The 14,673-nt window shown below is 32.2% G+C and overlaps 1 protein-coding gene across 3 annotated transcripts in view; it reads right to left on the bottom strand.

Annotated features, from left to right (window-relative positions):
* Nucleotides 1-223: 223 nt before the first annotated feature.
* The window catches only part of LOC110454982 (sodium channel protein 1 brain-like), a 115,711-nt gene continuing 101,261 nt past the window's right edge, over nucleotides 224-14,673 (bottom strand). For all 3 annotated transcript variants that reach the window (XM_021504830.1, XM_021504831.1, XM_021504832.1), the window contains 6 exons: nucleotides 14,210-14,263; nucleotides 13,515-13,652; nucleotides 13,096-13,206; nucleotides 12,918-12,932; nucleotides 10,545-10,815; nucleotides 224-6,443 (listed from right to left, as the gene is read on the bottom strand). In XM_021504830.1, the coding sequence (XP_021360505.1) occupies nucleotides 5,188-6,443; nucleotides 10,545-10,815; nucleotides 12,918-12,932; nucleotides 13,096-13,206; nucleotides 13,515-13,652; nucleotides 14,210-14,263 (1,845 nt within the window). In that variant the 3' untranslated portion in view covers nucleotides 224-5,187. The remainder of the gene's footprint in view (nucleotides 6,444-10,544; nucleotides 10,816-12,917; nucleotides 12,933-13,095; nucleotides 13,207-13,514; nucleotides 13,653-14,209; nucleotides 14,264-14,673) is intronic.

The following is a 14,673-nucleotide window of genomic DNA, read 5'->3' as shown; positions in this document are numbered from 1 at the left end:
TCCTGATTTAATGGTACCTAAATGTCACGTCAGTATATGACGTCATGTCTACTTCTGGGAGGGGGAGATTCAAACGTTAAGTAAGAAACAATCTGCTTTTTTGTGTGTATATATATTATTATTTTCATTTCGTTTATTTATTCATTAATTTATATTTTTGGAGGGGATATGGAAGGGGGTGTTACAACAGTACAGAGCGGTAAAAAGAAGACACAACATTACAGATTTTTGCAAAAAGGTTTATTGTTCAAAGGAAATCGTCAGGAGCGCCGGTTAGCTTGAAATCCTGGTGTGAACCAGCTTAATACAGAATATGGTGATAACGGTCAAGTGCTCGGGACATCTTATTGAGTGGCCTATAAATAGCTACCCTAAGTAGAGCAGCCATAGCGACGTGAGACACCAACAAAAGTATCAACAGAGTCTACACGCTGGGGCAAATCTCCAAGCCACATTGTACTTTGTAAAAAAATTAAACGTCCTTTTTTTAATCTATCTCTCTTAAAATGAAAATAATACTTCTTTATTTACATTACTTATTTACAATTATATACGAAACAACAACTTTGCAAATCATAACAATGATACATTCATATATTAGCAGAAAAAAATCTGATGAATATTTGAGTTTTGATTTCAGCTAATACAGATAATGAAACATCTTATGAAATCTCACATTCCTATAAAAATAAAGATTATAATCCATATCATTTGTAAATGATAAGTCTTTCAATTAAGTCAATTACACTAGAAAACAAAGTAGGAATAAATAACCAAATGTCATAAATGTATTATATTAAGACAAAGCGAGTCCTTTTTCAGCTAACAGTATATAAAAAAAAGCTTTGAAGGGGCATGTACTTAAACAAACTATCAACTTTTTTTTATAAATGTTATAAAGTCTCATATTGATATTTGGAGCTTTTTACACATTGAAGTTGGTGACTTCAAAATCTTTCAAAATTCAAGTAATGTTTTGGTGATGATAATGAGAATGTCATGTTCACACCCCCTCTTCATCTAACTCGAGGTAATAAGGGTGACATAAAACAATTCAAAAGACAAAAATTAAAATCCTTTTTCAAATATCTTGACGGATATTTAACACATCCATCTTCTTCCTCTCACTGAAATTAACATATTTAGCATATTTGAATAATCTTTTTGGAGAATAGAAAAAGATATATAAGTAAGGGCAATACAGATGAACTCTTCGCAAATTCACGTTTCCTTAAACTGTATGAATATGATTTGATCTTGGAAACTATTTCTGGACTCTATTTCTAATTAATCGTACGGAATGACTGCAGTGTAATCAGTTAATGTGTACACGTACCTGTGTTAAGTTCCAATGTTATTAAACAAATGAATAATGTCTTAAATTACAATTCATTTTTTTTCAAATATGTTGTCTTTGATAGAGACGAATAAGCCAATTATACGAACTTGACTGGATAGACGAAAAAACATTGTTAGATAGATGTGAAATATTGTTGTTGACAGATATTTTATATACATAAAGATCAGCCTATGAAAACGGAGGTTTGGAACAATCGTTGTATTTAAATGCATAACATAGCATCGAAACAACGTTATGAATAATAAAGATGCGACATACCAAAAATCGAAAATGATGATGAAAATATTGAATCCAAATATTATGTTGACAAGAAATAGAAACTGCAGGGGCGAAACAATACACACCCGTCCATTACCAAGCGGTCAACTTCAAATTTAATCTTTGTCTTGATATAGTATACATATTGTGTACAATGGATAGGAATGTGGTCATATTTCATTTGTGCAGAAATCATTCAAACAGCAGAGCACAGTATGCAAATTAATTATGCGGTGATTGTGTTTACCATCGAACATGGCAACTTCCATTATATGATATAAATCTTGACAAAGGTTCATCAGAATCCAGCGACACTTGCTTAAAATATTGTGCAAAAACCGACCAATCAGAGTGCAATATGCAAATAAATGAAGTATAGGATTTACCCAACTCCTTCGACTTTATTTCTATTGTACAATGAAAATGAACGATATTTTGCTAGTTTTCTAGCGGGAGCTAAGGTGTGGACGTTGTCCAATCAGAGCACAGTACGCTACTTTTTTATTTCGTTTATCATCAAATTGAAGTCTTTTTTTATATATATATTGTACATGCTTAACAAGTTTCATTAAGATCGTATATTTAAGCAAGTGTTCTTGTGGAAACCATTTGGTGGACGGACGAACGGCTCCCCATTCCATTTCGTTCTGTCAAAAGTTTGACAGCCCTATAAACAATTTCCCCAAGGCGACAGTAAATACAAAAAAATATTAATCAGAGATAAACCACATTTTCTTTCATTGATATCCTTGTAATGGTACGTTACATTGGCACATTTGCAGATTCATAAGGACATTACCGATATTTGCATAATGATCACGGGTTTAGCACTTAATAATTCAATAGACATGCATTCGTATTTCAAATTTCATACAGTAGAAAATCAAAAATTCGATAGCGAAAAAAAAAAGGTTATTAAAAAGCATTACTAAGTCTTCCAATTTCCTAAAATTTGTTCAGTAAAACGAATCCAAACGAAAAAATGCACACCTGTTTACTCTTCTGTCTTCACATTGCATGCAAAGATGAATATCAGCATCTCAATCAAAGTAACAAGATTCACAGAAGAATCTTCTAGATGATATATTTTTTTCCATATTTCCACATAAACAATTAAATAACAACCTTTACACAAATTTAACACATTCAAGCTACTCATACAATCGCTTCTTTCTTGCTTCTCTATTAAATTGATCATCATTCACGGAGTAAAATAAAGTCAATCTCATACTCGGTCCACATCATTGTTTTAAAATTTAGTAAAATAATGACATATGGGGGAAAACATTGGAAAGCAAAAGAACGAAGTATAAAAAGACAAAGACAAAAAAAGAATAGGATTCCTCTTCATTCACCTTTTTTTCTAATCCACCCTTTTTGTTTCAGATATATCTATTTATTTTTTATCACTTACGCAATTTCCACTTTGTTCTGAAATGTTAAACTAACATTTTTTATCAAACTTGCAAAAAAACTATATAAAATTGCACTATATCTATGTCACAAACCCCTTCAACAAATACCTAAATTTAAATTTGATTGAAAAACCACAAAACCAGGTGTTTATTTCTACAGCCAAACCACATTATTTCACTAGTTGAAACGGATTAATAGGTGTGAGAGTTGAAATGACTAGCGAAATTGGTTACAAAATTTCTGAATTAGACATTAATAAAATACATGTAAAAAAAACCCCAACATAAACGAAATCTTTACGTACTCACAATAAAAACTAAACACATTAAGAACAAGTACACTATTTATATGTGTTGGATAAGATCTACGTTTGGTTTTGGCAACAGTGAACTTTTGACAATCAGTAATGTACACAAAACAATTACATGAAATGAAATAATGGATTTTCAGCATTATTTCTTATCAAATTAACAAAGAAAAATTACATGAAGCCAAAATTGAAATGTCAGTGTATGTAAACAATTTCATTTCAAAAGCTAAGCAATGGTGCGAAACACAAAATTGTACAACTGTGATTCCTGAAAACGTTGACATTTATGCAGATTCAATGACAGTTCGTTTGAAAGACACTATTCTACGCCTCTCCATAGAGTAACATATCAAAGCAAAGACATTTTTACGAGATATTTTTTTCTCCAGAAATATTGATTAAAACGTACTGTACATCAGAATTAAAATATTTGCTTAATAATTAGTATCAGATAATTTGACAAGATAATTATTTTGTGCAGTATTATAACCTGCAAAAGAGCGACATTGAGTAAGGCCAAAACATGTTTGTTTGCCCTTGACTGTCCTACCAAGCTTAGTTATTTACCATAACAAAGTAATTGTTTAACCAACTTTAACTCGAGATCATTGGCATCATGTAAATTGTGATCATGGATGTAAAATGTTGATTTAGGTTATAAGTAACTTTGCTTTTACAATTCTATTCATTACATTATTTCACCATTATATTGATTATGTTATAAGTCATATAGGTAAGTAATAATTACAGGTAATGGTGATAACAGGGAATACCATAAACAATATTACCTACCCAAATGAGGTAGACAAACAACACGTTCTCAAACATTTGAATTTTGAAAAAATAACTGCACGGATTAAAATTCACAGGTATAAATACTTAATGAATGAAAAGTACAGATCGATTTTAAAAATATTACATATTGAAACAAAACTGTTGTGAAATCCGTATTTTTTTCCCGTAAATAATTTCAGATAGTTTACTTTTCATATTTTCTAATTTGTTCAGGTTTGGTTTTAGTTAGAAAGTAAAATATCTTATAAGATTGTTACCGAAACATTTGGACTTAAAAAAATAAATTCCAATTTCAATAATTTATTATGTAAATAAAGAACAAATATCCATAATAACAAAGAAAAGCAGCGGTTAAAATCGTTCATACACATCCATGTTAAATAAGGAAATAATAATAAATTAAAACCACAAAATCCGTCCGGTCTACATAGATAGCATACGCAGACAAGTCATTTGTCCAGTCTTTAGAGTTTCGCAGAACTTTTTTGCATTATATCTCTCCTACTGATAATACTTAAGTTTATACATTATGAATAAAAAATACTGCCGCTATTTAACGGCGGCTATCACAGTAGTTTGAGAGGTGTTCAGAGACCTCCAAGCGCGTTGTATCCTTTGAATGACTTTAAAACACCTCTATGTTTATCGGTTAATCAATAGGGACTCATCATCATCACTCATTGTACTGACTTTGGGACATTTTACTACTTCACTAGCACACTACGCTCAATTTAGACTTGTCAGCACTTTTTGTATCTAGTTTGAATATTTCCAGTGCTTAATTTGTTGTGTTTGAGACACTACAGTTCAAAGTCTCAAGTCTGGGTCGCCATGGATGTTGTTTGCTCAATTTTGGACACTTTCCAAATAATGGAGCTACCGATACCTCATAGTTAATCATGTCCTCAACACCACGGGGACATCAAGCGTAACACGCAAATAAGTTATTTGACTCACTTTCTACTTAGCAAAAATGATATGCACATTTGCAATTGCATTTTTTTTTTATCAATCTATAGAGTTTGTACACTTTACATTTTCAGTATTATCACAATTCTACATCTTTATTACTGTCATCTTTCTGGTTATTATAAAGAGCACCAACAGACGGCGTCTGTAATGTGTTCTTGTTCACTTTTGTTTTGCCTGCGCCAGGGTCAGTACTTTTAACACTACGTGTACTAGCAGCACTCCCAGGACGTGATGAACCACTGAAGAAGTTTGTAAGAGCACAAGAGAGGCGCTGGCCAAGTGCAGCAAGTGCACCACCCTTAGATTTTTTGTCGTCGTCATCCTTGCTTTTATCCATAGCCAGTTTTGTAATGTTGCGAAGCTGCTTCTGCGTTTTGAAGCTGCGCCAAGCTCGTTGTAAGGTTTTTGCGGCCACATCTTCCTTCTTTTTCTGCATGGTGCTAGACATCTTGCCATTGTTGACACGCGTGGGGAAAGTCTCCTCAAACTTTTCCTCCATCTGGGCACGCAATTCTTTAAATTCCTCTGTTTCTTCCACACGTCCCAGGACATTTTTCACAAGTGCTATAAGCACGTCCAAACAGTGGATTTTGTCCCCTTCCATGATTGGTAAATCACATGCCACTAAAGCTATCTCATTTGGCTTAGGTATACCTAGTGGAGGGTCAAGATCTGCTACAAAGGTTGATAGTTGTTCATATTTAATGTACTGAGTGGCTAGAGGGTCAAACTTTTCCCAGACAACATAAAACTCGTCAAAGTCGTCCTCAGTAACACCAACTTCTTCCTGCTCGTGGGCCTGGTTAAAGTTCTCCAGGATCACAGCAATGTACATGTTTATCACAATTAAAAATACAACAAGGATGTAGGCGACCATAAAGAAGTAGGCAAGCCATGGAGTACCACAGTCGCCATTAGTAGACTCAACTTTGGTCCCATCTGTCCGTATGATGTAATCCGGGTCGCAATATGGCGGTTCTATAAGCAACGGTTCAAGAATGTCATTCCATCCAGCTGACGTAGACAGTCGCAGTAGCAGCACAAAGCTATTGCCGAACGTCTGGAAGTTCACCGTATCATCGAGAGGAGCCTCAATCTTCACATTGCCAAAGGAGGACATTCCAATAATAGCGAATATATACATGACCAGGAATAGCAGTGCCCCGATATTTAGAAGAGCAGGAAGGGATATTATCAGAGCGAACAAAAGCTTCCTTATACCTTTTGCTGCCTTGATGAGTCGCAGGACTCGACCAATCCTAAACACCCGGACAACCCTAAGAAGGGTTGGGGAAACGATGAGCCCATCGAGGACCTGGTCTAATATAATACCTGAAGAAGAAAACAAACAAATCATCAATTCATCATCTGTCTGGCTGGGAGAAATAAGTAGATATGGTGCTGTCAAGTGCTTTGATTTCACGGTAAGTTTAAACTATTTTGGATAAATACGTTTTGTTTCCTTTTTCTATATACTCATGCGGGTCCACCCTCAAAGGACAGGTGCAACGATGAAAAATGTAAGAACGTAATATCCTTTTCCAATAGGTAACAGGACCATTAAACGTCTGATGAATTTACATATCCTTCATACAGCTACAATACCGCTGCCATGAAAAGTATTTGAAGATTTCTTGCGAGTGAAATGTAAAATAACAATTTGCTAAAATGTGTATGTATCAATGCAAGACTTAAATTGACTAAAAGCCTTATATACTTATGATAATGCTAAGTTTTTATAATTTATGATTTATATTTCTTTGCCTGCCGTGAAATAAAAGCACATTACAGCACTTATTGGAACAATCAATAATGCTTTGTTAGTAAAACTTGCATTAGCTATACAATAAGATTAATTTCGGCAGCAATTTGTAAGTGACTACGAAAGATGTTCATATTCGAATAATGAGTCTACAGAATTAGATGCAAACCCCCGTCTATGAAAGAACATGCTTTATGACAACAAACTGTGTTGAAAGGAGGGCTGTCGAATGATGGCACCTGCACTGGAATCATTTGTATCCAAATATGGATATGAAGAAGTTTAAAAAGCATTTTTTTTTTTTATCCCAAATGTGTTGAGATATGAACTATTTGTTTGTCAGACTTAATATTCTTGGACATAAAAAAAGAAGCTATTTTGACAGGATGAATTATAATAAACGCGTGATAATGCAATAGTGACTTAGTCCATCAAAGTGTTACAAATAAGACTTATTGGCAATAATATACGACTTTCAATAGCGTTTTTACAAACAGCTGTATACCAATTTTTACATAAGCAACAAATTACCGCGAAACCTCGTTAATCCAAACCGATAATCCTCTGAACTCAAGGCTCAATATTCTGATATTCGTGATCAATATATATTAAAACTAATAAATCTGAACAAAGTATGTTAATCCGTAAATTTCCGAAAATCAGTGTTCAAACTAACGAAGTTGCACAGTAGTACCTGTGTATAACCCACTATATATGAGTGTATTTTAGCCTAAATCCTTGCCTTGCTTCATTTGACAAAGTGCAAGTCTTACATCATGTTGATGCAATATGTCCTATCTATCACGATACTTTTTGTATACATGTGTGTAACCAAATGCTTCATTTTATTATGTAACGCGGGTCCATTTAACTATATCCAAGCGGTTTTTTTTGTAAAACGCTTGTCTTAACCTAGCATATCTTAATTCACTTCATCTGTAACTTATAGTTGTGCAAACAAGCGCAGCTCATTTGTTCAATCTTGCGTGACACCCTTTAATTATAGTTGTGCAATCAAGCGCAGCACACTTGTTTAGCCTAGCGTGACCTTCTAACTACAGATGTGCAACCTAGTGATATACTCTTATCCGAATCTCTAGCAACGTGATATTTGTCTAGGATAATGTATTGGATGATGCAAAACATAAGCTGGTTGATGCTGGATGCAGCAGAAAGGTTCATTCAAAATTGGTATTTTCTTTCAATAAAAGCATATAGCAGATGTTTGTTTTCACACCGGTATGATATGCATTTATTGTAGTCCTATATTTTTTTAGTAACTTCCAATTTGAAGACAGTGTTTAAAAATAAATAGCAGCCTTGTAACGTTTCCTCATGTGCATATTAAATATCAGTGCAACACTGAAATTTACAGATTATCGCAACTAATATCTTTGATTTTAAAGGAGTATTTTAGCGTTTTTAACAAAACATTAAAAAAAAAGAATTAATATTTAAAAAATTATGCATATTTTAATGAACAAGATTGTTTACATAAACATCCTTCTAACTCAGATCCATAAGATTTGTTATCACCACGCTTCAATCCATAGTTATTAACTTATATTATCATTTGCAATAAGCTATCAATGGTTTATAATAATATGTACTAAATAACATTAGCATTTATACAGTTTTGGAATTTGAAATACCATTATCAAAAATATATTTATTTATACCCGAGGATTGATGCACATCTATGTATATCATTAAAAGTAAAATGAGCTGCTAGTAGCTTGAATGTGATCTAAGATATAAACAGTTCTACTTGTTGATCTACTATGTCTACTTCACTCAGACTTACAGACCCTGTAACCCCTCTCACCACAAAAAGAATTGGTCCAGTTCACAGACAGACAAGTCAAATTGTGGTTGCTGGGGAGACAGGGTCAATATTCTAAGATGGCCATATGACTACTGTAAAATACAATTGAATTCTACGTTCACACTCGAGGCTTCTGTCAATATATCAAAGCTATATCACATTTTGAAAACATGTCATTTGAAGTAACCCTGTTTTTTTCTAAAAGAATGTGACATTAATTTTGTTTTTGGCTTTGCAAAGGTATCTTATAATGCAGTCATACTTTCTTTTCCTATTCTTTCGTTGATGCATCGTATTTAAATAACACATAATGCTTATTTTAAGCAGGTGTAAAAAAATCAGCACTACTTTAATCTAAGCTGTTGAAATCATTCTTTTTTAATCTTGAAAGAACTAAGCAGACCATGGTCAACAATATGTAACTACTCTGATTACATCTGTTGACACCTTACTAGAAAGGAACAATATTTTAATATGAAATCATGCCCTCTTGATATAGAATTTTTAAGAGGTTTAACTCATTCACCCCTGAAATTTCTTAATAAACTATTCCAACCTATTGATTGGAAGAGTTTTAATGTGTCTTTAGGTGAATGAGTTAAATACAAATACACATTCTTGAAATTGGTTCTGTAGGTGAATTGTGTACGTTACACAACGTATATTGATCCTAAAAGACTGTTCAAGGAATTAACGAAAAATATGCTCATGGTACTTGAATGTCACAGGTTTGAGAAAGAGAGTTAAATTCAAAGGTATTTTTAACAAAGTATGCATAAAGATATATTTGCAAATAAAAAGTACTTTTAATGCAGCTTCCTCAATTTTTTTCTTTTTTCTTTTTAGCATTATTGATTTTATTCCAAAATGATATATGACAAGAAGCCAGGAGAATATATACTTCACTCCAAACATTTAACATCAGAATGTTACCTGCTGCGTCCAAAATCACCACTAAAATTTAGCAATGAAATGAGTAAAATTGAGAATGACAACACTTAAAATGTTAACACGAAACATCATACACATAGTACAGAAATCGTGTTAGACCGGGCTATACTCATGCAATCATAACTATTTCTAGACAGAGGATGAGTTCAATCTGTTATCACAAACATTATTGTATTGGTTTCAACTTCTTGTGAAAAAATAAAGTATACTAAAGTAGTATCACTGATATCTACATATATTTTTACATAGATGTATATATATATATTAGAGATCATTAAAACATATAACATGCACAAATTACATTACTTTCCATGTAAGTATTGATGTCTACGTTGTTAGTATCTAGCTTCTATCAGCACAATGTACATGGTACATGCATTGATACATTACTGAAATGTCACTGCTCATGGTCGTATTCAATATATTTTTGTGAAAAAAATATTGAGTTTTTACAAAATTGTTTGTAAGAATTCGGTGTTTTTGGTATATAAAGGCATCAAATATTAATCTGGTTTTTTTTCAAACTCTATTTAAGAAATTATCTCTTTATATGGCATTGCTACAAAAATTAAAATGAAATTGCCCTTTCAACAAAGGTTAAGGGAGATTTGAAATTCTTTTAAATTGGGCATACAACAGGTGTGTAGTAACAGTATTTAACCTTTCCATTGGAATTGGAAGTTTTGCTGAACTTGCCTTATTTTAATAAAACATAAAGTCATTTTAAACAAGCAAACAAAAACTAATCATATAATTTTCATACTGAATTGTGTTCATTTATTTTCGATAAATACATTCTTAAAAACTTAATAAAGATGCAACCCTGACATAAGTGAAAGTTTCTATACTCTGTTAGTTGTAAAAAAATCTTGTTTTAAAAACAGAAAAGTCTTACCCCCTAAAGACAGGACGACCACCACAAAGTCAAATACATTCCAAGGCTGGCGGAAGTAGTGCAGTCGGAGGCCGATGATTTTGACGATGCACTCCATAGTGAAGACTGTAGTGAACACTATATTCATGATGTCGAGTATATCTGTGATCAAGTCAGACATTTTATAGTGGTCCACCGCCATTATAATCATGTTCAGGAATATGAATATGATGATTGCCAAGTCGAACTTACTGCTTACGGACACATCGTAAAACACGGCCTGGAAGGAATTCTGAAATCAAAATCAATATTTGTTTTCATTTTACTCGTTTTTCCTGTTGGAAGGGACTGATCTGTAAGAATAAATCTACATGTAGCTATAATGTTTGAATAACTAGTGTTACATTCTAAAACATTTTTCATGTCTAAATGATGTAATTGAAAGGGTGTGCTTACATTCTTACATCTAAAATACATATGTACTTGTATGTATCTATCCTTTAAATTGCTGAGTAGCTTATATTAATCACTGCTAAATAAGGCATTGTTGGAAATGGATAGGTAATAACAATATACCAAATCCATCATTGAGAGTTAATGATAAATTCGTAAATTTCGAACCCAAAACATAATTCATTAAAAACAAATTACAGTAATTTGGGGGAAATAAATGTTTTATAATATCTGGAAAAGGTTGAACAAGTTAAATGTCCTTGTCAAGTGAATTTTCGAATTAGTGTTTATGCATTTCAAAATTGTTCCAATACATTTCATTTTTAATAGGTTGTTTTGAAGTATCAATCGATAAACATATATCCAAAATATGTAAAAGAAAAGGAAAAAATGATAAAAATATCAAAACATATTTTCTTGTAAAAACAATGTTTGTACAACATTTAATTTCAGAAAAAGAAAAGATCGATAAAATTATTATAAAATATGCATGCAATAACGCAACATGAGCGAAAGACATAGCACAGATATAGCCACCTTCATATATAACTCAATATAGCTGATCCAGCTGTAGCTTTCTAGGGTTATAACCATGCATTTTTATAATCTACACGTTTTACAAACACTGGAAGCCTTTTTGCAGAAATAATAAGATACTGCAAAATATTTTGATTTGCGACCATCAGTAATAATTTACAACAAAAATAACAGACATACAAAACAACACCTTTCATTAAACAGAAACGTCAATGATTGTAATAACAAATTAACAGTACAGTCAAACACCTGTAATTTTATATCAAAACTGATTGTTGGCAGTTTATTTCTACATATCGTAACTCAGATATACCAAACTTATTTATCGCAAACTGTCAAAACACTTTTAACATAACAAGGTTGGACTGCATTGATAACTATTTTTATATCGATAGTTTCCCTTTTTCAATAGAGAAGGGTACAAGAAAATAGATCAGATGCTATTAATTCTATATACATTTTCTTGAAAAAATTACCTTGTCCTATTATGGTTCAGGAGATTGTAATTAAGACAGTATACCAAATCAGTGATTAAACATTGGACGGTAAATTTGAAGCAATGTAAAAATGAAAATGTTCTTTATACAATATTAATAATACATTGGCCTATATGACGGAAGCAATGAATCTAAATGCTAGAAGTAACATTTGAAAGCAAGGCTCTGCCCAACACAAAATACCATTAATATTGTGTTGCTTTCTTTAATTTAAGTTAAAAGAACCTTTTTAGGCATAGAGCCCTTCAGTAGTATATATTAATGATCATGCAATACCTTTGACGTAACATCTTATTTCATTTTACACTAGTAAAGTATTAAAGAGAAACAGAGCATTCTTTAAAGAAAAAGTAGAAAAAAATACATTAAATGATGAAAAAAAGAGATGTGATTTCCTCACCACCATCGACTTTAAAGTGAAATTTTGTAATGTATCAATATAAATTCAGAGCTTTGGAAGCAATATAGATGCTGTTTGTTTTAAGCTGACACAATATTATGAGAACACTTAGTGACTAGCATTTTTTTAAGAACTTCACTTATACCAACAACCTAAACATCACCGAGCTCAAAATGAATTGCAAGATGTGATATAAAGTATACTGTATCTTGACATTTGAGTTTTATTTTTCAAATGGCCTGACCATCATTAATGTTATTAACTAGAATGTGGAGCATAACATGTTTGTGACAAGTTTAAGGACCTAGTTGATATATAAATTCTGCCTTGTGTAAAACGGATGCTCTATTCTACAATCATGATTTATAAACAATTTAATCACTACTGTAGAAGCAAACAGTCCTTTACTGACATGAAAAAGTAGGCAACAATCTTGACTATAATCTTATAACTGTCCAATTTTTGTTTCCTTAAACATTCATGCACTACAAAGCTAACCAAACTTACCCAAAAACTTGGACCCTGAAAGAATTGATGACTTAACATTTTAGAAAGAGTATCTTTATTTTCATATGGCTCCAAATATGTTTACCTCTCAGATACTTTCAAACATGTAAATTTAGTGATGTGTTCTTTTTAACATTTCCTGCTCAACAAATATCAAGAATGCTACATATCTGGCTACCTTTGGCCTCTTGACTGTTTTTTGTGGCTTTTTGTTGGCTAGTTTCTTTAGTGTGTTCATGTAATTTCGTTGTCCTTGAGTGAGGAACATATCCAGATAACTGCCTTCATACTGAAATAGGAACAGATATAAAACGTTTATAAATGTTTCATATAAATATATTTCGAGAACAGACATTTACAGAAAATAATGACATCGTATTGTAATGATTTTTGAAATGAATCCTAGAAATAGATCCACTTTCTAAATACCATGCTTGGATATGTCTGTAAGGAAATTTCTTATAGTCATTTAAAATAGCAACTGTTTTCCTAAAACGAAAATATGTTTCAAACTTCATTAGTTTTTTTCAGAAAAGAAGAACACGAGTACTATGAAATCTGTGTAATCCTGCGATATGTCTAACCTGTGTTGATTACCTTTTTCTTTAGAGCATTAAAGTTTTCAATGATGACACCAATAAACAGATTCAAAGTGAAGAATGCGCCAAATATGATGAATGCCACAAAGTATAAGTAGTAGTACAATCCAGCCTCAAATATCGGTTGCTCATCCACCTACAAAGGAAACATACATTTCAATAAGAATTGCATGACGTTTTCCCTCATGAAATATTATCCTGTCAGATGATTTTTTTTACAATGTTTTGGAAGAAAATCCAGTGTTCCGTTATTTTATCTAATCGCTCATAAAATATCCTAAATTTACGATTTAATGCACAACAAACTTTGATTTCAGATGATTTATTTTACAAGCAGTTTTGATTCTCACAATATTTTTTGATGACTGCGGACAGATAGTTATATACACTGACAAAATGTTTATTCTGTATACACCTCCACTACTTGAGAGGTAAAAACATATCAAAAGACGTCAAAATATAGATGTTATGACAGAAATGTTCATATAATTCCTATTTTTCTCTTCAATTTTTATGCTAAGTGTCCCTTTTTTTTGCACTTATGTCTAAAAATCAATGGCTTTGGATGATTTTTTCTCCTCTTTTTTTGGACCAATTTATCTTATAAACTCACTATTTTTTTCAAAAATATAACTTCAATTATCACCAGTGCTATTCTTCTTGAATCAGAGTCTGCCAGTTTATTAAGCTTACCTCAGTTGCATCTATAGCATCACCCATGACTTCCATCCATCCCTCAAACGTTGCCTGGAAAAATGTATAATTTCTATGTGTATATCTGGAAAACACTAACGGGAACCTAGGCTTACATAGAAAAATGTATAATTTCTATGTGTATATCTAGGAAAACACTAATGGGAACCTAGGCTTACATAGAACAAGAGGCCCATGGGCCTTAACGGTCACCTGAGTCCTACAGTATTTATTTTTGTTGTTGAAATATGTACCAATTTGAGTAAAAAATAGTTAAGTATAATGTTAACTTAACTTTGTCAGGACCATGAGCTGATCATTCCTAGACCGATTTTAAATAAGATCGGCCTATTAGAAATTGTTTTTAAGTTTAGAATAGGTATTTACAAAATAGCGGCTGTGGTGGCCATATTGGATTTCTGATTGACCTGAAAAATAACAACACTTTGTCAGGACCATGAGTC

The sequence above is a fragment of the Mizuhopecten yessoensis genome, unplaced genomic scaffold (assembly GCF_002113885.1).
Source record: "Mizuhopecten yessoensis strain PY_sf001 unplaced genomic scaffold, ASM211388v2 scaffold8123, whole genome shotgun sequence".
In the NCBI taxonomy this organism is placed as follows: Eukaryota; Metazoa; Mollusca; class Bivalvia; order Pectinida; family Pectinidae; genus Mizuhopecten; species Mizuhopecten yessoensis.
Note: the sequence above shows the minus strand (reverse complement) of the source record. Positions and strands in the feature narration are given on the sequence as shown.